Source organism: Rhincodon typus, chromosome 23 (assembly GCF_021869965.1).
Source record: "Rhincodon typus isolate 14 chromosome 23, sRhiTyp1.1, whole genome shotgun sequence".
Lineage (NCBI taxonomy): Eukaryota > Metazoa > Chordata > Chondrichthyes > Orectolobiformes > Rhincodontidae > Rhincodon > Rhincodon typus.
The window spans coordinates 30,816,146-30,841,830 of NC_063354.1; the positions used below are offsets into that span (position 1 = coordinate 30,816,146).

The 25,685-nt window shown below is 42.2% G+C and overlaps 1 protein-coding gene across 1 annotated transcript in view; it reads left to right on the plus strand.

Annotated features, from left to right (window-relative positions):
• Nucleotides 1-25,193, plus strand: part of fbxw10 (F-box and WD repeat domain containing 10) — a 57,304-nt gene extending 32,111 nt beyond the window's left edge. The window contains exons 6-14 of the mRNA XM_048611124.1: nucleotides 152-255; nucleotides 2,558-2,761; nucleotides 2,870-2,991; nucleotides 6,127-6,275; nucleotides 11,458-11,600; nucleotides 15,254-15,412; nucleotides 18,371-18,651; nucleotides 19,099-19,281; nucleotides 24,337-25,193. Of these exons, the coding sequence (XP_048467081.1) occupies nucleotides 152-255; nucleotides 2,558-2,761; nucleotides 2,870-2,991; nucleotides 6,127-6,275; nucleotides 11,458-11,600; nucleotides 15,254-15,412; nucleotides 18,371-18,651; nucleotides 19,099-19,281; nucleotides 24,337-25,148 (2,157 nt within the window). The 3' untranslated portion in view covers nucleotides 25,149-25,193. The remainder of the gene's footprint in view (nucleotides 1-151; nucleotides 256-2,557; nucleotides 2,762-2,869; nucleotides 2,992-6,126; nucleotides 6,276-11,457; nucleotides 11,601-15,253; nucleotides 15,413-18,370; nucleotides 18,652-19,098; nucleotides 19,282-24,336) is intronic.
• The last annotated feature ends 492 nt before the right edge of the window (nucleotides 25,194-25,685 follow it).

Below are 25,685 nucleotides of genomic sequence, written 5' to 3' on the forward strand. Positions count from 1 at the left end.
TAATTATCAAAGACGATCAATGTGATGCATCAGTATGACACTTCTCATCAATGTTAGATGTTTCAAGTTTACAACATCTTCTATTTAGAGAAACTGAGTGTAACTGGATACTTTGATATATTGGTAACTGTGCTGATGTGTTTAATTTTAGATTGGATTAGCAGCATCGTACATTGGCATCCATACTGACATGGTGCAAATAGAGGAGAGAAATGTCTACTGTGGTCCTTACAATATAATAGTCATCAAACAATTGTATGTAATTGAGCAAGATCTACATTTATCATCAATGCTTTTTATTGTTTATTATTATTTTACTAACTTTACATAGTTGCAATTAAAAATTAAGTTCACATTTAAATACAGTGGCATTGAAAATGCTGGAAGCATTTGGTTGTTTGTTCTGGGGGAAAGATGGTTTCAATTGGTGCTGTGTGTTACCAGGATGTAGAAACGTAGAAGACAGGAGCAGGAGTAGGCCATTCTACCCCTTGAGCCTGCTCTGCCATTCAATATGATCATGGCTCAACATAAACCTCAACACCCTAATCCTGCCCTCCCCCCATATCCTTGATCCCTTGAACGATATCTACCTCCTTCTTGAAAACATGATATTTTGGCCTCAACCACTTTCTATGGTAGTGAATAATGCAGATTCACCACCCTCTGGGTGAAGACATTTCTCCTTATCTCAGTTCTAAAGGTTTATCGCTTTAAGCTGTGACCCATGGTTTTGGACTCCCCCACCATCAGGAACAATCAGCGTCTAGCCTCTCTAGTCCTGATAGGTTTCTATGAAATCCCCCCCTCATTCTTCTAAACTCCAGTGAATACAAACCAAACCAACTCAATCACTCCTCATATGTCAGCCCCACCGTCCCAGGAATCAATTTGGTAAACCTTCATTGCACTCCCTCTATAGCAAGAGCATCCTTTCTCGGATAAGGAGACCAAAACTGCACATGATATTCCAGGTGTGGCCTCACCAATGCCCTGTATAATTGCAGTAAGACATTCTTGTCCCTCCACTTGAATCCTCCAATTATGAAGGCCAATGTACAGTTTGCTGCCTTTACTGCCTGCTGCACCTGCATGCCTCCTTTCAGCAGTTGGTGCACAAGGATACCCAGGTCTCATTGAACATTCCCCTCTCTCAATTTACAGTGATTCAAATAATAATCTGTCTTCCTATTTTTACCAAAGTGGATGACCTCCACATTATACTGCATCTGCTGTGCATTTTCCCACTCACTCAGCCTTTCCACATTACGCTGCGACATCTCTGCATCCTCCTCACTGCTCACCTTCTCACCTAGCTTTATATCATCTGCCAATTTTGAGATGTTACATTTAGCTCCCATCTAAATTATTAACATATATTGTGAGTAGCTGGTGTCCTTGTATCAATTCCTGCTGTATCCCACAACTCATAGCTTGTCATTCAGCAGAAGATTCATTCATATTTTTTGTTTCTGCTAACCAATTTTCCCTGACAGACATCCTGTTGCTGGGTTTGAATGTTGGAGGCAATCCTCACATCAGCCAGCAACAGGAACTGTGACACCATCTTCCTGCCCTGGTCCCATTGATTGGACAGTAGTCAGCCTCCCCCATTCTCCCCAAGAGCTGCTGGGACAGTGACAGGCCTGGCAACTCTGCAGTGCCACCAATAGGAGGCACCCATTGCTGAAGATGTCACTGCATGAAGAGGCGTTTCAAAAAGGAGCACAGGGGTTGGGGATGCCAGGGCTAGACAGGTAGGCCCTGACGACGGGGGTAGAGGTTGGGAAGGAGATTTGCAGTGTCCTGGCAGTGCCATCGATATAGGAGTGGCTGTTACTGTTGGGAGTGTACACAAAGGAGATCAGCTCAAACCCCACCCCGCCCCACCCTTCACTCTCCCTTGGAGGGTTCCAGTTTCACTGGATTTCTGGATAGTCTCATCACTCCATGGCAGATGTTGGAAGTAGCCCTTAATTGGCCACTTTGGTGGCTCAATCAGGCAGGCTCTCTGCTAACTTTCCTACTGTTGGCAAAATGGCACGACAGTGGGACTTAACCACCCCCTGTGGTGGCTTTCCCCTGCCACTGTGCCACCCTTCCTGCTTTCTCTTCCTTCCCCAAAGAGCCCCGGAAATTCCCTCCTTGTTGTTCAATCTTTTCGATCACAGTGTGTTTTCTCTGTCTTGCTTAATTTAATTTTAATTATTTTCTTCCTGTTTTATTTGAGTTCCTCTTTCTTATGCCTCACTGTGCGAAAGATGCAGGTTTGCCACCAACAGTTACTGGAGCTCAGTGGTGTTGCTGCAGTCAGTTTGCCCATGTTTTAATCTCATGTTAATTTGTGAAGTTTGGATCCTCTGTAAAGATCATACAGGCCAGGAAGGGGACTTAAAAGAAAAAGGGGCCAATTTAACTAAGCCCGATTGAAAAATGGCTTACATGAGATGGCAAGCACTCGTGGGCTGAAGAAAATAAGAGAAAATGATGACAAATACAGAAATAAAGGACAGAGTGACAGCCAATGTTTAACAATGTGCTGTCTTTCATTGCTCAGTATGGACACTGCCAGGGTCATTCACTATGGCGGGGGACAAATGATAGCTATGGCCTCTGGCGACAGAAGAATAAGATTCTTGGATATCAACCGTTCCAAAGATGTACCCCATTCATTGACTGGACATGCTGGAGTCATCAAGGCAGTGATTCTCTGTGAGGAGCGAGATTTTCTACTCAGTGGAAGCTATGACCTTAGTATCAGGTGGGAGTTAAAATGTTTCCTTGTTTTTTTGTTGAAACAATTTGCTCAAAATGTGCTTATGTTTCTAAAAAAAATCCACCTTTTGTTTTACAAATCGGTCACTTTTAGAAAGTGGAATCTGAAGACTGCAACATGTGTGACCATCTACCGGGGGCACATAGGATTTATTACCAGTCTCAGCCTGCACGAGAATATGTTTGTATCAGGATCAACAGACTGTCAGGCTAAAGGTTAGACAAATTGTGAGCCTAATTTTAAGCGAATAAGGTAAGGTAAAGTCATCATAGTCCTAAAGGACCATAGGGCTGGTCTCTCATCAGAGAGAGAGAGAGCTGGTGGTGGTTTAACCTGAGGGTCGCCACTCCTCAGGTGAAGGGAGAAGCTGAGAAGGAGGGACCTTCACAGTAACCTCAGCCAGTGTGGGAATTGAACCCATGCTATTGGTATCACTCTGCATTACAACCCAGCTGTCCAGCCAACTGACCTGACCTAACCTAAGCAACCCAAAATTGTCAGTCCCTGCACCACCCAGGAATCAAACCCTGGTCTTAAGAATGGGAATCTTATATGATACCACTAGATAAGGAGAGTTTCAAGGAGAGGATCAGGTGGAATCTCAGTTTTCCACTCAAACCCCCAATCACACTCTGCTTACACACTTCTAATAGAGTCACAGAGGTATACAGCATGGAAACAGGCCCTTCAACCCAACTCATTCATGCCAGCCAGGATTCCTACACTGAACTAGTAAAAGTGGACTGGATACTAAACCAGCATTGTAAACAATCCTATCAGACTCCCAATGGTCACTGTGGGGTAAATTATTCCCTACAGGTTTACCTCGAAAATATCAATTCACTGCTTCCCTAAATTCTAATGAAGAACCGCATCTAATGCCTTTAGTTGTCTGATGTTCTCTGGATTAATTTCTAGAAGGAGTCCATGAAGACAGATTGATTAGAACTGGCCTATACTGTGTGCAGTTTAGAGGAATGAGAGGTGACCTCATTGAAGCTGGGGAGCTCACACACCACAAGGTCACAGTCTTAGGCCAAGATTTAGGATTGAGCAGGGGAAAACCTTCTTCACTAAGAGGTAGAATCTTTGGAATTTTTTTGCCACTTGCTGTGGACGTTGGATAGCAATCCCTGACTGGGGAAGGCCAGTCACTTTTCAGTGGGAATCAGTGTGATCCACATGGAAGGAAAGGGGAGGTGTGACAGGCAGTGTCAGGGAGGCTTTTCTGCCAGAAACGATAGGGAAGACCTCAATAGGGAGGGGAAGAACAGAGTGACAAAGGTGTCAAAGTTGGATATGGGAAGTGATCAGTGAAGGGGGAGCCTTCAGAGAATGGGAATCATACACCTAGTATTCTTGGAGGCATGAATTCCATCAACAAACATATTGAACTTGACCTGATATACAAACCACTGAAAAACAGAACTGCAAGTAATACCCACCATCCCAGCAAACTGAGGCATTTCAATAACAAGGGGGACAGAACACCAACACTTCACGGGAGGCGCACTGATGATGTTACCCAGCAAGGTGACAAAATGTCTGCAATCAAACACACCGGATCGGTGAGCAAGTCTACACCACCATAAGGCGTTACATCTCTGATACCAATTGCTACGCTGAGGTCCAGCCCCTGTGTCTGTCGTGATGCTCAATGACCTGAGGTGAACTTGGTGGCTGCCTTTCAGGAGAACTCAGATGTTCTTGTCTACAGTGGAGCAACCTCAGGCTGACACAAAATTACCCTTGCCTTAGAGTGCACCAGAGATGGATGTGAGAGAATTTCAGCTTGCTCTCTTCTGTTCAGGGATTGTGATGGTTTGACTGCCTATGAGTCAGCTCCTCGATCCCTTTTTCCCTTGATAGGTCTTTGCTTCCAATATAGCCCAGAAACAAGCTGGCCTGGGGAGCTGCCATCCTACTCCATTCCAACGGCCTTGGAGCTTGCAACCTCAGTTGGTCATCCTGGGACACCATGAATTATACCTCATGCATCAGGCCCTTACAAGATGTTTCCATATTTAACTTCATTGATAATATGATGTATACTGGTTGCTTCCAATTACTGTTAGTGCCAGGAGGAAGGAGGAATGGTTTACATTTCAATAGCATTAATAGATACGCTCAGATTCTGTAGCTTCATGTAAACCTCTAATATTATTTCAAGGAAATATAGAGAGTAGTTGCAGGAGTAGGCCTTTTCATGTCCATTTTGTCACTCAATAAGATCATGACTGATCATCCAAGTCAGTACCCAGTTCTTGCTTTTTCCCCATATCCATTGATCCTTAGCCCTAAGAACTATATCTAACTCCCTCTTAACAATATTCAATGTTTCAGCTTCAATAGATTTTTGTATCAGAGAATTTGACAGGCTCACCATTCTCTGGGTGAAGAAATATTTCCTCAACTCAGTGCGATATGACCTATCCCTTATCCTTAGACTGTAACCCCTGGTTCTGAACAGCCTGGTCAGCAGGAACATCCTTCCTGCATATACCCTGTCTAATTCTATTAGAATTTTATAGGTTTCTGTGAGATACCCCTCATTCTTCTAAACACCAGTGATTATTATCCTCCTCCAGTTTCCATAGCTCTGAGGCTAGTTATATGTTTATTTATCATGTTATCTTGACTTAACCAGCATTGGACATATAACTTACAAATGTAGCAAAAATATTCCATTTTGTAATCTTCAAACTGACTGCATCACATCTTGTGTTGCTCATTGACTCACTGAAAAACGGGTGATTATTTTTGTATCACTGAGATTATGTGGATTAACTTGCTTGGCAGCATCAGTGGTGCATAGCAAATTTAATGCCAGCAGGAATTCCATTAAATCTTTCCTCTTGCTGCTCATTCATCACAGATCATGAAATGGAGCTTTAACAGATGATGCTGGATTTCTGAATTTTGATAGAGTTGGCTACTATTCATGAATAAATAACCTGACAAAAATTAAAGTTTACCTTTGAAAGAATGAATTATGTTTTTCCCATTGCATATAATAATAATCTAATTCAAAATATATTTTCATATTAATATTTACTTTTCTCTACATGCCTGTACTTAGTTAATCAAGTGCATAATCTTTCATATTGAATTGTCTTATGTAGTGCATAATCGTTTTAATATCAGTCACTTGCATATGTTTTTATTAGCTATATTATCAATGATACACAAATAAAACATTTGAGAATGCTACACACTGTCTATGGAAGTCCCAATCAATCTGAAATCCTGTTCATTACAGAGCATTTTCAAATGGATGTCTTGCTTCTACTGGAGCTGGTAGATATTTGCACCTTGTACTTCATGATGTCTTTTTTTTGCTTTGATGTCAGTGTGGGACCTTCAGAAAGAAAACTGTTTTCAGACCTTCAAGCATGACAAATCAGTTCTGTCAGTGGCTATTAATGCAATACACGTGGTGAGCGGCTGTGAGAAAGGAATGATCCATGTCTGGAACATTGAACCTCCTTCATTAGTCAAGGTATTCAGAGAAGAATAATGTGAAGCTACTAAATATACCTTCATTGTTATCTCCAGTTCCCTTTCTGCTTCAATGTCCTATGCTTCATAGTGAGAAAGGGGGATCCTAGTGGGAGATGAGAATAGAAGGATTAATGCACAGGCTCTGCCTGGTGCTGGGAAAGTATTGGAATGTGGGATCAACTTATACTTATCCTGATCTGCATTAAGCAAAGATTAACTATGAAACATGGCGCATCCCTAGCTACTTAACTATCCATTATGACTACAGATATATTTCAAACAAATTGTTTGAGATATTATTACACACTTCTGGAACAGGCAGGTCTTGAACCCAAGCTTCCTTGCTCAGAGATAGGGACACTACCACTGTAACAGAAGACCCCCAATTCCTTAAGGTGTATATACTCCATAACTTCACCCAGAACACGTACACAACGAGTTGTCTGCTTAGAAAAACATTCCTGTGAAACAATGACCTTATCCTGGTCAATGCACAATGTGTAGTGCCACCTAACTATACAAAACGCTGCAAGATCCTCAAAGTATGTATCAACAAGTAACTGGCAATTTAAGCAGTGGCTTTGGTCAGCAAAGGGATGGTCACTGAGGTAAAGTCAAATTGTGGGTATCTAGCTACAGAACCTGCCAAGAGTACCTCAGTAACCTACATGGGGTAAGCAAATGGCATCAAGCAGGCAGTCCCATAGAGCTCGTGGCTCTGAGCTGGCACATATTCCCACCAAACTGCAGATCCAGTTGTGATGCCAATCATCATTCAAGGTGGGCTGGTGGGAGAGGTTGCAGCCCAGGTGGCACTCAGCCACTTCATTTGTATAGAATTGATGGTAAATTATTAAAATCATACCTTTTAATAGGCTGATTCTACTCCTGCAATTGGCTTTAACAGCTGGCAGAACAGAGTAAACTGTGGACTTCCTTGTCAAAAGGCCATTCAAATGCCATCGTTGTATCACAGGACCCATTCCGTAGAGGCCAGCAAGGCTCCTGCTTCATTCAGGCAGGACTTAGCCACCCATTCAGGGAAACGCCCAAACAAAATGGTTCAAGCAGCCAGTATGTTTACCGTGTCCATTTAGTAGCAGTTCCTCAGTTTATTTTAAGAGAGTTAAAATTTCCCTTGTGTTATTGAAGAGTCAATCTGCTATGGGAGAATAAGATGAAAAGTAATCAATACGAACACTTCTGCTGAAGACGTAGGTGGAACCAAAAACAGGAGGTATCCTTGATTTGACCAGTGGTAAACCCAGTGGTCATATTCCCAGTGGCATGGTTGGAACATAAGAATGATGACCAAGCCCTAAAGGCTGCTGGCTCAATCAGAGGGCTCGACAGCACCGCCGCTAGTCAGAGTCATTCCGAGGGCTGCAAGTGGCATTAACGCTAAACTCTTAATCCAGGGACCCAGGTAATGTTCTGGGGACGCAGGTTCAAATCTTGCCATGGCGGATGGTGGAAAGACAAATTCTGGAATTAAAAATCTACTGATGACTATAAAATCATTGTTGATTGTCAGAAAAACCCATCTGGTTCACTAATGTCCTTCAGGGAAGGAAACTGCCATCCTCATCTGGTCTGGCCTACATGTGACTCCAGACCCACAGCAATGTGGTTCACTCTCAACTGCCCTCTGAAATGGCCTAGCAAGCCATTCAATTTTACCAATCACTAAAAAGTCTCAAAGAAATGAAACCTGATGGATCACCTGGCATCGACCAAGGCACCAGAAAAGACAATGGCAGAAACAGCCCTGTTAACCCTGCAAAGTCCTCCTCACTAACATCTGGGTTGGTGTCAAAATTGGGAGAGCTGTCTCACAGACTAAGCAATCTACAGCCTGACATAGTCATGCTCACGGAATCATACCTTATAGACAATGTCTCAGATGCCACCATCACCATCCCTGGATATATCCTCCCAGTGGAGGTGGCGGTGCTGTCGTATGCAGCCAGGAGGCAGTCCTCAATTTTGACTCCGGGCCCATGAAATCTTATGGCTCCAGGTTAAACACAGGCAAGGAAACCTCCTGCTGATTATCATGCACCATCCTCCCTCAGCTGATGAATCGGTACTCCTCCATGTTGAACAACACTTGGGGGAGGCACTGAGGATGGCAAGGCCACAAAATGTATTGTGGGTGGGGGATTTCAATGTCCACCATCAAGACTGGCTCGGCAGCAGTACTACAGTTCGAGCTGGACGGGTCCTAAAGGACATAGCTGCTAGACTGGGTCTGTGGCAGGTGGTGAGGTAACCAACAAGAGGGAAAGATATACTTGACCTCATCCTTATCAATCTGCCAGGTGTATGACAGTATCAGTAAGAGTGACCAACATATAGTCCTTGTGGAGACGAAGTCCCACCTTCACATTGAGAATAACCTCCATTGTGTCGTGTGGCACTATCATTGTGCTAAGTGGGACAGACTTTGAACAGATCTAGCAACTCAAAACTGGGCATCCATGAGGCGCTGTGGGCCATCAACAGCAGCAGAATTGTACTCCAGCACAGTATGTAACCTTGTGGCCCAGCATATCCCCCACTCAATCTTTACCACCAAACCAGGGGATCAACTTTGTTTCAATGGAGTGTGCAGGAGGGCATGCCAGGAGCAGTACCAGGCATACCTGAACATGAGGTGTCAACCTGATGGAGCCACCAAACAGGATTACTTGCACACCAAACAGCAAAAGCAGTAAGTGATAGACAGAGCTAAGCGATCCCACAACCAACGGATCAGATCGAAGCTCTGCAGTCCTGCCACATCCGGTCGTGAATGGTGGTGGACAATTAAACAACTCACTGGAGCAGGAGGCTCCACAAATATCCCCATTCACAATGATGGAAGAGCCCAGCACATCAGTGCAAAAGATAAGGCTGAAGCTTTCGCAGCAATCTTCAACCAGAAGTGCCAAGTGGACGATCCATCTTGGCCTTCTCCAGTGGTCCCCAGCATTACAGATATCTGTCTTTAGCCAATTCGATTCACCCCACATGATATCAAGAAACGGTTGGAGGCACTGGATACTGCAAAGGCTACAGGCCCTGACAATATTCCAGCAATAGCACTGAAGACTTGTGCTCCAGAACTTGCTGCTCCCCTAGCCAAACTATTCCAGTATGGTTACAACACTGGCATCTACCCAACAATGTGGAAAATTACCCAGGTATGTCCTGTACACAAAAAGCAGGACAAATCCAACCCAGCTAATTACTGCCCCATCAGTCTCCTCTCGATCATCAGTAAAGTGATGGAAGGTGTCATCAACAGTGCTATCAAGCAGCAGCTGCTCAGAAATAACCTGCTCAGTGATGCCCAGTTTGTGTTCCGCCAGGGCCACTCAGCTCCTGACTTCATTACAGCCTTGGTTCAAACATGGACAAAAGAGCTGAATTACAAAGGTGGGGTGAGAGTGACAGCCCTTGACATGAAGGCCTCATTCGACTGAGTGTGGCATCAAGGAGCCCTAGCAAAACTGGAATCAATGGGAATAAGGGGGCAGTCTCTCCAGTGGCTAGAGTTATACCTGACACATAGAAAGATGGTCATGGTTGTTGGAGGTCAGTTGTCTTAGCTCCAGGAAATCTCTGCAGGAGTTTCTCAGGGTGGTGTCCTTGGCCCAACCATTTTCAGCTGCTTCATCAATGAACTTCCCTCCATCAGAAGCGGGGATGTTTGCCAATGATTGTACAATGTTCAGTACCATTCATGACTCCTTAGATACTGAAGCAGTCCATGACCAAATGCAACAAGTTCTGAACAATATCCAGGCTTGGGTTGACAAGTGGCAAGTGACATTCACGCCACACAAATGCCAGACAATGACCATCACCAATAAGAGACAATCTAACCACTGCCCCTTGACATTCAATGGTGTTACCATCACTGAATTCCCCCACTAGCAACATCTTGGGATTTATCATTGACCAGAAACTCAACTGCTCTCACCACATAAACATAGTGGCTACAAGAGCAGGTCAGAGGCTAGGAATGCTGTGGTGAGAAACTCACCTCCTGATTCCTCAAAGCCTGTCCACCATCTATGAGGCACAAGTCAGGAGTGTGATGGAATACTCCCCACTTGCCTGGGTGAATGTAGCCCCAACAACATTCAAGAAGCTTCGCACCATCCAGGACAAAGCAGCCCGCTTGATTGGCACTACTTCCACAAACATTCATTCTCTCCACCACCGACACTCAGTAGCAGCAGTGTGTACTATCTACAAGATGCACTGCAGAAATTCACCAAAGATCCTCAGACAGCACCTTCCAAACCCACAACCATTTCTATCTAGAAGGACAAGGGCAACAGATATATGGGGACACCACCACCTTCAGGTTCCCCTCAAGCCACCCAGCATCATGACTTGGAAATATATCGCTGTTCCTTTACTGTCGCTGGGTCAAAAATCCTGGAATTTCCTCCCTAGTGGCACAGCAGGTGGACTGTAGCAGTTCAAAGAAGGCAGCTCATCACCACCTTCTCAAGGACAACTAGAGACGGGCAATAAATGCTGGCTAGCAAGCGATGCCCACATTCCACAAATTGAATTTAAAAAAAATAGATTTCAAACAACCACTCCCACAGTGCACTAACATGGACAAAAAGGCCTGTTGGTCGAGGAGGCAAGAGGCCTTTAATTGGCTACTCAAGTGACTCAATCGGACTCCTGTAGGGTGGCGTCTCTACGTGGGTGGGACATACTGCCAGCCTTTGGCCATTAGCAAAATGACATAGTGGCACCCCACTCCCCCATGACCAACTTTTCCAGCCCTTCCACTTTCTGGCCTGTTGCCAAAGGGCTGATAAAATTTTGCCCATGAACTCTGCTTTTGTCTTCACAGATTCTGCCTGACCCGCTGAGTATTTTGCAGCATTTTCTGTTTTCCTCACAGATGGCAATCTTGTGCATTCTTTAAGTATGAAACTAGAACATCTTCCTTAATTGTTATTCTCAAATAAAAAGAAATTCAGAAGGACAAAAAGGTTCATCCAGAATGAGACAGATGATAGGTAGAGCAGGGAACTAGACATTCTGCTTTATTCACTGTGCTATGTGTAACCCTGACTGTTTAAATTCATTCTGTCCTATTTTGCAAGGTTGGCCTGGTTACACAACTTTCTTTGAATTAAAATGGATTTTCGTTTTGGATTATTCAGGTTCTGACTGGTCATATAAATTCAATCACATGTTTGTCTTTTGACCAATGGCATTTGATCAGTGGAAGCAAGGATAAATGTGTTAAGGTGTGGAGTATGATGGGGAAATTTAGTGACTGTTTATTGACTTTCAAGCATCCACAGTAAGTAACTCAACTGGAAATAAGACATAAATATTGTCTATTTACCCCAAGCACTAACATCATAAATATCCCATGTCAACAAGGGGTAAATGACCCTGATGTGTAGCAAACCAGATTTAATTTCTATTTCTGAATCCTCATGTTTCAATACAAGATAACATATTCTTCCCATTTTGTATTAAAGCATGAGATACTAAGAGGTTTTTTTTTAAATGAAAGCCTTAAAAAAAAACACATCAGAATCAGAGAAAGCCTTGATTGTAATTTGAACAAGCCATTTGTATGTCCATTGTGATGACACTGGTTATACCTTCACTAACACATTCAATTGTCTACAAATTTACAAACGGGATGGTTCTGCATAAGAAAATTTGAATATTCCTATTGCACGAGTGTGAGTCCTACTCAGAACTGCAGTTTTTTAAGTGAACTTCTGTATGTAGCAATGTGAATATAAACATAGAATCCCTATAGCGTGGAAGCAGGCAATTTGGCCCATTGAGTTCACACCAACCCTCTGAAGAAGCAGTCTACCCAGATCCTCCCTCTACCCTATCCCTGTAATCCTGCATTCCACATGGCTAATCCACCTAGCCTATACATCCGTGGACACTATGGGCAATTTAGCAATGGCCAATCTACCTAACCTGCACATCTTTGGACTGTGGGAGGAAACCCAGGCAAATAATGGGGAGAATGCGCAAACTCCACACACACACACACGTCTGAGGGTAAAATCAAACATGGGTCCCTGGTGCTGTGAGACAGCAGTGCTAACCACTGAGCCACCGTGCTGCCCCAATGATAATACTTATAGTTTTATTTGAAAACCCCGCTCCAAGGAAATAAGAGGGTGATACAAGTTCCTGCAACAGATTTATTCTGAATTCCAGTGGTCAGATTGAAAAGGTTCTTTTCAACTTGCTATTTGTGGCAATTGTTCATTGTTCAATGACAATACTCCAAGGTTCCATTCTTTGTCTGTAATTGATAAGTCAACCTCAGCCAGGGCAGCAGAGGAATAGTTTCAGTGAGGCAGAGGTACCAGCCGTGGGGAAAATATCCATCAATACTCTCTGTTTAATTTATTTTAGGAAAAGATCATTTCAGTGAGCTGTGAGGAAATTCCATGGACCCCTTCCAATCAAAATTAGACGGATGGGGTGATAATAGACTGGGTTGGATTTGTCTAGCTTTTTTGTGGACAGGGCAGACCTAAGTAATTTTAGATAATGCCAAGCAGAGGTTGATGTTGTAACTGTCCTGGAAAAGCTTGGCTAAGACTGCAGTTATTTCTATAGCACAAATTAGAAACAGGCCAAGATTGAAAGGAAGAAGAATGTGAGAGAGTTGGAAGCAAGAGCCTTTGCAGTATCCAATTGTTTCTTGATACCAAGTAAAGTGAATTGAATTAGTCGAAAATTGGGATCTGTGCTGCTGACCTCAGGAGGAGGCTGAGACATTCCACTTGTAGCTGAATATGAATCATAGAATCCCTACTGTGTGGAGGCAGGCTATTCGGCCTGTCGAGTTCACACTGACCCTCTGAAGAGCATACCACCCAAACCCACCCCCTATCCTATACCTATAACCCTGCATTTCCCATGGCTAATCCACCTAGCCTGCACATCGCTGGATGCTAATGGCAATTTCGCAATGGCTCATCTATCTAACCTGCACATTTTTAGACTGTGGGAGGAAACTGGAGCACCTGGAAGAAACCCACACAGACACAAGGAGAATGTGCAAACACCACACAGTTAGATGCCCAAGGGTGGAATCAAACCCAGGTCCCTGGCAGTAGTGCTAACCAGTGAGCCGCCCATTTGAATACTTCTTCATTGTTTGTTGCACTGAAGTACTAGGCTACCTTATCGTTGAGAATCGGGGTATTTGCCGAACTTTCTCCTCCAGTGAGTTACTAAATTGCCCACCACCATCTACACTGGATGTGGCAGGACTGCAAGGTTAGAACTGATCCACTGGTTTTGGAATCACAGCTCTATCTGTCTGTCACATGTTGCTTCCAAATCTCTCTCATTCTTCCTTTCATTATTGGCCTATTTCCAACTTAGTCTCCATGCAGTAAGATGACATCCAAAATGCTGCTGGATAGGAAATCTTTTGCCCATGGCAAAATATGAGCTTCCTAATCATTCCCACTTTCCCAGCAGCATAGTCTCCATAACACAGCTAATCTCTTCATCTTCTCCTGAACAGTTTTTCCCCTCAATTCCCTTCAATAAAGTCTGATTTGCTGGCTTCCTCCTCATTTTCTGGTTTCACAAGAAAATCTCATTCGTTCTGTTTCACTCCCAATCTCTCAACAGGTCTGTCTTTACCCATTACATCATGGGTTCCCACCTTCGTACTATGACCTTGCCCCCAGCCTCTTTTGGGGAGAAGCCTCATTTGCTTTCTCTCAATACCAGCTCAACAGGATTTCAAGCTGTTTCTCTGTCTCACATGCGTCTCCTTCATACAACATGCTCTCTATCCCTGTAGTTCCCCTAATATTCCTCTATTTCTCCCCTGTTCAGCACCAGGGGTTTCCTCACCATTGTAAATTAATTCAATTAAATATCACAGAAAAATCACATTGCTTGAGTAAACTCCAAGAGATGAAGGAAGTGAAACTTTAGAAGTTCCAACATTTGCTTCACATACAGGAAATTTAACCTTGTCTTGATTTTACTTGAAGCTAGTTTTATTTAGTATGTTCTTTGTTTCACTAGTTGACCAATCAAGATCTAAAGAAAAGCAAAACCAACAAATCAGATGGGAAAGGCAATTTAAAGAATTCTAATTAAGTGTATTTTTTACTGTAATAACAGTAAGCCGTTTGAAGACTAGAAGGTATTATGGTGTTATGATCTTGATATTTACAAGGCTGTGTGTTTGGAGTCCTGAGGGATTGAATTCTGTATAGAACCCAACAGCAATTATTTTACGCCCTCCATTTACTAACTACCTATTTCAAGTAGTCAGAAAACACATTGGAGGAGCAGCATTGGAGGTAGAGAGAGACTGTGACCAGTGCAGGGAGGCAGGGCATCTCATGGGAGTTGGGGTGGGGTGGGGGGGTGCAGTGGGGAATGACTAAAAGGTTTAGTGGGAGGTAGAGTAGAATTGGAGTTCTGGTTATAAGGGTTAAACAGAATAAGGATTGAATGAAAGGGAAGCGGTCAAGGGGCAGGTACGTCCAGGTTAGCTTGTTGGGATAGCAAGGCATTCCTACTCCTCCTGGCCCACAAGGACTGCTGTAGAGTTAGCTACCCACTTAGCTGAAGGAGATGATACTTCACTCCTGCTTTTATCTGCTCAGTTTCTCAAGGTGTATGAACACAGTCATGTGGGAGAAACATTGTTAAGGTGAAGGCCTAGAGTTTCCTTAGAAGGTTCTGATGATGGGTCCACCTTATGTAGGGTAACTGCTGACGAACCCCTCATTCTGCCCCCTTTAGAACCAGAAACTAGTGGGGCTGGGGCAGTTGGATTCTGGTTTCACATTTGTAGCATTGTAATTTGTCACCTATGCCACTAGACTTTGAGATTAAAGTTATTACATTTGTTTTAATATACTCTAGACTTTGACACTACAAAATGTCAGTTGGAGACGTTAGAATCCAATTTGTGGCAATGTTGTTCTCTAGGGAAGTGCTGTGTCTGCAGTTTGTTTACCTCCGTGTGATCAGCGGATGCGGAGACGGAAAGATCCGTATTTTTGACATATTGAACAGTACCTGTCTGAGAGTGATGAGAGCAACTGGCCAAGGAGATCCTGTGCTTTCCCTACATATTTCTGGAAATAGGTACACGTGTAGCAAATTGTTCAAATCTAAATGTGTTACATTGCACTTTGCTAGCTTCAATATACATTTTGGCTCTCAAACAATTAGAAATAGCCCTCTTACAGCACCTTGAAAGAAAGATGATTATTTACATAGCACTTTTCAAGACTACAGGATGTCCCCAAAGCACATTACAGCCAATCAAATACTTTGCAAGTGTAATTACTCTTGTAACATGGGAAATATGGCATGGTATCTGCACAGATTAAGCTCCTACAAATAGCAATGTAATAATGACAACGTAATTTGGGTTTGTTTGCAATGCTGGTTAAAGGACAAGTCTTATTCAGGATCTCTTCTACATCGTCCCATGAGGTCTTTCCCATTCACTTGAGAGGATAGATGGGGGCTTGGTTCAACATCTCATCCAAAAGGCAGCACCCCCTCAGTACTGCACAGGATTGTCAAGCCTGATCATTGTGTCATGTCCTGGAGGGGGACCAGTATGCACAGGCTTCTGAAATTAAAGTCCAAAGTGCAACTGGTTGAGCCACAGCTGATATCTGAAGCTGACCTTGTAGATCAAAAGACAAAGCCCCGCACTCTGTTTTTGCTAAAATCAAGTTTAAACACCTGCATATCTAATAGATGTAGAATAGTTTATTAGAATATTGGATGGAAAGTGAGAAGGAAATTTGACATCTGTTTCCAATCTCCCTTCTGCAAATCTCATGCCAAATGCCATCACCCTAAAGAACAAAGTCAGTCAAACTTGAGCTATTTGATCTTAGTAACCTGTCTTCATTAAAGGCATTAATTGTTTTACTGTAATTCTATTGTGATTTTTAAAATTCACTTTTACCTCCATAGCTTTGCCATTACTTTGGCATTAATTTTTCAAACAGTTGGAATATCCCAACATGTAATTAGTTTAGCAACACTGTAAGCAGCAATATCCTTTAAAAACAGTGACTGATTTTGGGCTAAAATAAATCAAAATATCTGTATATTACACAGAACATAGGAGCAGGAGGAGGCCATTTGGCCCTTCCAACCTGCTCCACCATTCTTCACAATGATGGCTGATCGTCCAACTCAATAGCCTAATCCTGCTTTCTCCCCATAACCTTTGATCTCATTGACCCCAAGTGCTATATCTAGTCGCCTCTTGAATACCTTCAAAGTTTTGGCATCAACTACTTCCTGTGGTAATGAATTCCATAGGCTCACCATTCTTTGGGTGAAGAAATGTCTCCTCATCTTCATTTTAAGTTGTCTACCCTGAATCCTTATACTGTGACTTTTCCATATACAGTTCCCAAATTTAATTCCTCCTACCACATTGCTAAAGAATTTGAAAAATAACCATCAGCAATATTTAAAACCAGTATAAAGTATCACAGTTTTCTGGTGAACAGGCAATTTGATACTAATGTAATATGATTGATTTTTTATCTCCATCATTTGAGTGTTGCATTCTCCAATAACAACCAATAACCTTTAAAATGAGATATGCATTTGCCAGTGATTGAAGGACGCGAGTTCATGTTTAAGACTTTTAATGTAACAATCTAAAATCAACATTATTAAACATGACTTGTAAAGCAACTAACGTATTAAACTATTCACCAAGTAACACAACCAAAAATTGCATAATGTGTTTATGTGTTATGCTACACTTCGGCTGAAATGCAACAGTGTGGAAAGAAATCCAAAACTCCTCTTGGCTTTCCAACAAGATCCCTTCTCCCTGTCACACAAAATTAAGTCTTCTGGGTTTCGTTAAATATACATTCATTCCACCTCCTACTACTGAATAGACTCCCAGCAGCAAGGCACCCTCTGGCAACTCTTTGGTATTTAAATCTATAGAGGTCTTTTCTCTTCACATAGGGAATCCATTCTTATCAGCATTCTGCTTGGAGGTTAACATAAAAATTGTCTTGTCCTCTCCTTAGTGCTGCATCAGCTGTTATCAGGCCCCTCTCCAAATCTCTCTGTAAGTCAGAGCTTTATAGTCTGTACCCAGCAAGATGAGATGTTCCTCTTTGTGTCACAGTGAAAACCATCACCTCAGTTTCCACAGCCTTTCATTTGGGACTGTATCAGGGCAGTGTTTGGTATGTTCATCATCCTCCATTTCAGGACATTGTAGATAAAGGACGCTAGAGATAGGAACCGTGTCAGAGCAGGTTAAAATGCTCCAAAAAGTGAGCAACAGTACAATCCACCAAAAATGACTCCTGCGTTTAACACCCAAATAGCACCCAAATTTTTAGACTTCTGCGCAAGTATATCCATAAATTTTACTCTTTTAATAAAGGTACACATTATAGTTATTGACTAAGGTGCTTATGAAGCCATTCACCATTGCTCTGTCTTGTCCAATTGTGCTTTATTTCATCCAGTGCTGTCACTTGGACATTTGTGTTTAAGAGGTGAATGTCAGTCTTTAGAGCTCAAGGCAAGTGGAGGGTATCCCATCATACTACTGACTTGTACATTGTAGGTGGTGGACTTTGAGGACTCAGGAAGTGTTACTTACTGCAGAATTCCAAGCTGATGACCTGCTGTTGCAGCCACTGCATTTATATGACTGTTCAAGTTAAAAGTCTGGTCAACGGTAATCCCCAAATGTTGATAGTGGAGGATTCAGCCATTGTTGAATATCAAGCAGAGATATCTAGATTTTCCCTTGATGGAAATGGTCATGGCAAGATATTGTATAGCATGAATGGCACATGCCCAAGCCTAAATGTTACCTGGGTTTTGCTGCATGTGGATATGAACCGCTTCAGCGATCAAGGAATTGTGAAGATGCCAGATAATGATCAGTCTGTTAACTGAGCCTTCAGCAGTCTGTGAATTATGCATGGATATTTTCCTAGCCATCCTAGCCAAATTGTGGAGATTTTATAGATAAAATGTATTACTTTGTCTCTTTAAGATGATCACAGATTATTTTGTTGTGTTATCTAGGATGGTGATAAACACAGTGTCCAATGTGGTGAAATTTCAGTTTGAAGATATTGTATGGGATTACACAGCACCAGCAGCACTCCTTGAAGTGATAGCACCACAGGACAAATTTAAAATGGCACCACTGAGGAAACAGCCGTACAGTTATGTCCGTGCTCAGCGGATGAGAAGAATTGGTTCAACCAATGAAAAGATCTACCATAGACAGGAGAAGTTTTCAAAAGATGGTCTGTTCCACCATGCACGGTTCTTGTCAGCCAGATGCATGAAAGCAGCACAGAGTAAGTAATTGCAAAAGATTCTAAGATAGTTGTTTCCATAACACTAAATATATTTCTTTATAACATATCTTCAGCAGTGGTATTTGTGGTGGTGGCTCAGGTGCTTTTTGTTTACTTGGATTTCAGTTACATGAACGTCTAACTTTTTTTTCAAAAGCCACAAAGTCACTTTGATCAGCCTCCAGTGAATTTGTTCTCTGTCTACCCTCCATGGTAAACAAAAAGAAAAACTAAAACTTATGATCTGTCAAATCAAGTTTTGTTCTGGAATCTGACTTGACCAGTGATGCCATTAGTTGGAAACACAACAGATTAGATTGCTTTGACTTCCAGTGCACCAGAAGCAGAACATAGACAAGCTGTAGAAACAGTTTGAATGTTGTGTATAATTTGACGTTAAAGACATTCTGTGTCAATACTATCTTCTTTTCTGTTACTCTTTGGTAGGGATTCAATCAGACTCCATGAAAGCTCTCAACTTGAGGGAATCCCAATTTCGACATCACAGTGCACCGCACATTAGCCTGCAGTCAGGATTCCTTTTGAAGCCACTCTCAGCGTACGTGAGCAGTTCAGAAATGCTCACACAAGAACGTTTAAGACAGGATGCAGAATCCAGAATTTTGTATAGTGAGTTCTCATAGAAGAGGCTTCATTCTGTTGATACTTTTCTGCTTGTTCTGAAAATTATACATAAATTATTGTGCATTTTGATTCAAATACATTTTAACTGCATGTATTAAAAAAAAATGTTGTGTCGGTTGCCGTGACAACCTGCTCCCCATCTCTCATCTTGAATAGGGGGCTGTCACTCATTCTCGGATTCATCCTTATTTGAAATGTATCATTCGAGATTCTAAAAGGTGGGAAAGGGTTTACTTCATTTTATTATTGTAGACCTTGCACATTGTTTTACAAAGATCTGAGAAAAAGGAGTACTTGTGGCTTTATTGGGAATACAGGATTTATAGATTGAGGTTGGGAAAGCTAGGATGGAAGAAGTGAATTTGTATGTTTCATAGTTGATCTTTTTTTGTATTCACTCGTGGATATGGACATTGCTGGCTGGCCAGCATTTACTACCCGTTCCCAGTTATCCTTGAGAAAGCAGTGATGAACTGCCTTCTTGAACTGCTGCAGTCCACATGCTATAGGTTGACTCACAATACCCTTAAAGATGGAATTCCAGGATTTTGACCTAGCGGCAATGAATGAATGATGATATATTTCCATGTCAGGTTGCTCAGTGGCTTGGAATGGATCTTGCAGATGGTGGTGTTTCTGCTGCTATTGTCTTTCTAGATGGAAGTGTTCATGGGTTTGAAAGGTGCTTTCTGGGGAGCTTGGGTGAATTTTTGGAGTGCATTTTGTAGATAGTGCACACTGCTGAGACTGAGTGTCAGTGATGGAGGGAGTGGATGCTTGTGGATGTAGTGCCAATCAAGCAGGCTACTTTGACCTGGATGGTGTCAAGATTATTAAGTGTTGTAGGATCTACACTCATCTAGGCAAGTGGGGAGTATTCCATCATACTTGACTTGTTCCTTGGAGATGGTGGACAAGCTTTGGGCAGTCAGGAGGTGAGTCAGTTGCTGCAGTATTCCTAGCCTCTGACCGACTTTTGTAGCTGTTGCGTTTATATGGCGAGTCCAGTTAAGCTTCTGGTCATTAGTAACCCCAAGGATGTTGCTAGTGGAAGATTCAGTGATGGTAACATAATTGAATGTCAAGGGGCAGTGGTTAGATTGTCTCTTATTGAAGTTGTCACTGCTTGGTATGTGTGTGGCGCGAATGTTACTTGCCATTTGTCAGCCCATGCCGGGATATTGTCCAGATCTTATTGCATTTCAAAATGGACTGCTTCAGTATCTGAGGAGCCACGAATGGTGTTGAACATTGTGCAATCATTGGTGAACATCCCCACTTCTGACCTTACGATTAAGGGGAGGTCATCAATGAAACAGCTGAAGTTGGTTCAGCCTGTAACACTACCCTGAGGAACACTGCAGAGATGTCCTGAAGCTGAGGTGACTGACTTCCAACAACCACCATCATTTTCTTATGTGCAAAGTATGACTCCAATCATTGGACTGTTTGCTGCTGATACTCAGTTTTGCTAGGGTTCCTTGATGCCACACTTGGTCAAATATGGTCTTGATGTCAAGGGCTGTCACTCTCACCTCACATCTGGATTAGTAAGAATGAGGTCAAATATAGTTTTCCCACTTGTTGGTTCCCTCACCACTTGCCACAGACCCAGTCTAGCAGCTATGTCTTTGAGGATCGAACAACTCAATCAGCAGCTGAGCCACTTTTGCTGGTAGATATTGAAATCCACCACCCACATTTTGTTCCCTTGCCACCCTCAGTGCTTCCTCCCAGTGTGCTTCAACACGGAGGAGTACTGATTCATCAGCTGAGGGAGGACAGTACTTGATAATCAGCAGGAGTTACCTATGTTTGACCTGAAGTCATAAGACATCATGGTGCCCAGACTCAACATTGAGGACTCCAGGGCAACTCCCTCCTGACTGTATATCACTCTGCCCCCACCTCTGCTGGACATATCTAGGGTCAGTGATGGTGGTGTCTGGAACATTATGTGTAAGGTATGATTCTTTGAGTATTACTATGTCAGGTTGTTGCTTTACCAGTCTGTGAGACAGCTCTCCCAATTTTGGCACTCGCCTGAAGACGTTAGAAAGGAGGACTTTGCAGGATCGACAGGGTTGTTTTTGCATTTGTCCTTTCTGCTGCCTAGGATTATGCCAAGTGGGTTGTCTAGTTTCATTTCTTTGTTGAGACATTGTTGCAATTGATACAAGTGAGTTGCTTGCTGGGCCATTTCAGAGGGCAAGTAAGAGTCAACCAAATTGCTGTGGGTCTAGAGTCATATCAAGGCCAATCCAGTTGAAGATTTCCTTCCCTGAAGAACGTTAGTGAACCAATTGGGTTTTTCTGACAATCGACAATGGATTCATGGTCATCAGTAGATTCTGAAGTTTCCAGATTTTTTTTGGAATTCAAATTCCACCATTTGCTGTGCCAGGATTTGAACCTGAGAACATAGGCCGAGTTTCTGGATTAAAAGTCTAGTGATAATACTACTTGGGCTATTGCCTTCCCTTTTAACATTTTTAAGCATTTAACATTTTGATCAGCTTGCTGCTGACTTTGTTCATTAGGATGGAGTGTGTATCCTCTCAGGGCCAGACACTACAGTGTGAATGACAGGTTTTTTTTCAACAGGATAACAACCTTGTGCGAGACTTAAGTAATGTGGGTGGAGGAGGGGTGTTATTGGATGCAAGGCATGTTGGAGATTAGCTGACATTCAATTGTATACTTTGATTTCAGTTAAACTGGTGTTTTGAGGGGCTGAATGGGCGTATGAAGTTAGATACAGAGTCCTAGTATGATCTTTCATACCTGATAAGAAGTGCTCTTGATCAGAACAACTCGAGGATAATTTCTGAACTTCCCTGCCAGGTTTGCTTGTTCTGGCCATTAGGCTCTCTGTTGGTCTGTTTAGCTGTCACTGAAGTAGCGAGCAGAACTTTAAACCTCTCAATTTATTGTATGACTGAGTGATTCTCCCTTTAGCCATTGCAGGGCTAGAGGATGCAAGTTAACCTCTTTCTGTTTGCCAGTTAATTGAATTAGAACAAATTTCATTCTTGGATTTCTGTTACCTAGTTTTTCCTTTGTGGTTGTGGCTTTGGTTTTGTGTAGGGATACAGATTGCTATATTCCCTAGACCCATTCTGATGGCGCTATACCTGTTTTTAACAGAAGCAGGCTACAATATCAGAATAAAACAGTTTTACGAGCACACAACAGCTCTTTCTTGGTTTGAGCTTTGCCAAGGTCATATCTTTGAATGAAGTCCTCGATGCCTTGGATGTGTCCTGATCAGTGTTAGGTCAGGATTATTGAGGGCCAGGTTGAAGCAAATTGATCTTTTATTTCACTACTAAGGGATATCAATTCTAAATAAAATGATGGAGCCCTCAGCCACATGAACTTTTTTTTTTATAAAAGACGGGGTGCTTGTATGAGGGGAAGCAAGTGAGTTATTGTTATAGAATGGTAAAATTTAGAGTGGGGACAAATAGGAAGTGTTTTGGCTTCTTTAGTGCCTACACTGAGTGAAGGAACAACTGGAACATGTGGCTAGAGAGTGTATGCTGACAGTTTAGAATTCACACATTGACTCAGATTTTTGGCAGCTTAATGCTATTAACCTGAAGCCGCATATGTTACATAAACACGTACAAAGTTAGGTTCCCAGTCAGCTGAACGTGCCACAGTGGCAATATAATGACTAGAATTGCCTTTAAACTTCTAATTAAAGGAAGATACAGTGATGTGTTTGTTCCTGGTCACTGACCAGGACTTGTCAGACACTCCCACTCAGGCAAATACCCAGGACATCCAGACCCTAGAATTTAAAGATATCACCTTGGCAAAGATCAAACCTAGAAAAAGTATGGATGGATAAAACTACTTGATTTCAATGTTATAACTTGCTTCTGTGAGCTATCAGCTTAGTTGTACCTTTGAAGATGGATCCTGCCAGCTGATTATATTTCTGTTTGAAGGTTACAAGTAGGATTGAGAAGTTGTCCTATCAGTATTTCAGTCTGATCCCAACATGCATTTCAAGTTTTAGTCATTCTAGTGCTGGCAGTGTTGGTATTGATCTTTTAGAGCTTGATTCCAGATATTTTCTAATCAATCTGTTCAGAGATGATATTATACATTTCTTGAGTGAGATTCGAACCCAGCCTTCTGGTTCAAAAATAGGGTCACAACACAGTGCCACGAGAGCCCCAAGAGTTGTGATTCCATTCTTTTGACATGTTTTTGTTTCAGCTGTTCTAGAAAAGTTTTAAGTTAGTAGACAATTAAAATTCCTTGTCTAGGTTGATTCTCTTAATATCACCTCAAAAGAAATCCCCTGTGAGCCTTAGTAATGAACATCATCATTGTAAGTGAACCTGATCCTGTTAGCACTACAAATCCAATTCCAGCAGGCAATCAGTGACCAAGAACTGAAAGAACACTGATTTTCCCTTTCCCTTTAACTGGGAATTTAAAGACAACTGCAGCACTTAGACTGCTGTTCAGACTTAGTCAGCATACACTGGGGAACGACTGTGCTTGAGTTTGTGTAATATTAAAAGAACTGAGACAACTTCAGCTCAACAGCATGAAGCAAGACCTTGACAACATCCAGGTTTGGGCTTATAAGTAACATTCTTGCCTCGGAAGTGCCAAGGACTGACAATCTCCAACTCCCATGGCTGCTCTGGGGCCTGCTGCAGGCTGAGCAGTGGCCACTGCTCCTGATGCCAGGACTGGGACTGATGAACTCCTGGACCTCTGACTGGCTGGCATCTAACTGAGGTGGGACATCCTACCTTAGAAGGGCAAAAGCCCTGACCATAGGCAATTAATTACCCAGGGTTCATCAAAATCCAGGGCTGCTATAACTTTGTGGAGGTTGGGAGGGACTTGTATCACGCTGGAAATCCCAGCCAGAGAGATCACTGGGTTTGGATTACTGCTCATCCAAGTGTAACAGGATTGTGCTATTTTCAGTTACCCTAATTTCTCTCTAATCAGAAAAAGGCACTAATGTACCACACACAATCATCTAACTTACTTTTGATCTTTTTACAGGTGAAAGGTCCGAGTCATTGTCTGCAGTTTCTAGATTTTTGTCAGCGAGTGAGCAGGACTCATTAAAGCACATTAGAAGACATAGGCTCTACAAACCCAAAACTGCAGAGCAGATTTATTTGACTGTCAATGCTATCCACAATTACCTCAAATTTGACGAAACGTCAATAAACACTCTTTACAACAATTCACTTTCAGAAGATTGGGGTCGACTTCTTTGTCCTTTTGAAGACACAGTGAAAAAGGGAAGTGATAGAGCAAAGAAGAAGGCTACTGTCAAAATCAGCGATGTTGTTGATGCTGTTGGACTAACTGATGACTGCATTGATGCCAAAACACTTACGGCACCTTTTGAGTTGAAAATGCAAAAACTTAAAGGGAAAGACAAATTAAGTGGTTTGGACACGAAATGTTTTGTAACAAAACCAATGATAAAACGATCAAAATCAGCAGTAAGCTTTGTGGATGCTGTCAAATTTAGAGGCGCAAAGTGTCGACCCCAATCTGCACTTGAAGAAATCAATAAGAGCATGATCTCTCAGACAACAGATTCCAAAGCTGGATCTCAAGCCAAAGTCTTCGCACTTACAGATTCTGCAACTGCCACTACAGATCCCAGATTCAAGGTGCAGTATATAGTTGACTTAAATCCATATCGAAACAACAGTGGCTTCAGTCTTTGGACAATGAAACAACAAAAGGAATATGCAGAAAAAATTGCGATGGATCATAATGCTCAACAGCAAAGAAAAGAACAAGAAACACCCACAGCTAGACAAAAGGCTTCATTAAAGAAAGCTGAAAGGTCTTAAGTTGGTCTTAATTTGCATAAATTAATTGGTGAAATCTCATGTTAAAAGTGGTTCATATGTAGTAATATATTGAGTAATGGTAATAAATATTTTGCCTGCTGTACAAGTAATTACACACGTTTGTATGTGTCAACACTACGTTTTAAGGTACAATCTGAATAAGATGTATTAGTTATCATATCAAAGGGGTTAGTTCAGCAGAACAAGTTATGCTGCATTGGCGATACTGAAGGATTGATTATACCAGGTTACAGTTTTGTTTAGCTCAATTGGTTAGGCTGTGATGTAGTACCATATCAGTGATATGGGTTCAATCCCTATATCAGCTGTATAATGCATGGATTCCGACTTCCTCATTTTGATCCAGCTCGTTTAATGTGGAGTGGTATCCCTCAAGCTATGTAATCAATTGTATCTCATGTGAGGAAGTTCAATTCATTTAGCTTTGCTACTGAGACCAATATGTAGATATGAATGGACAGAAGTAGAAGGTTATGCATATTGAAATGCTAATGAAATAAACACAATGAAGGAATC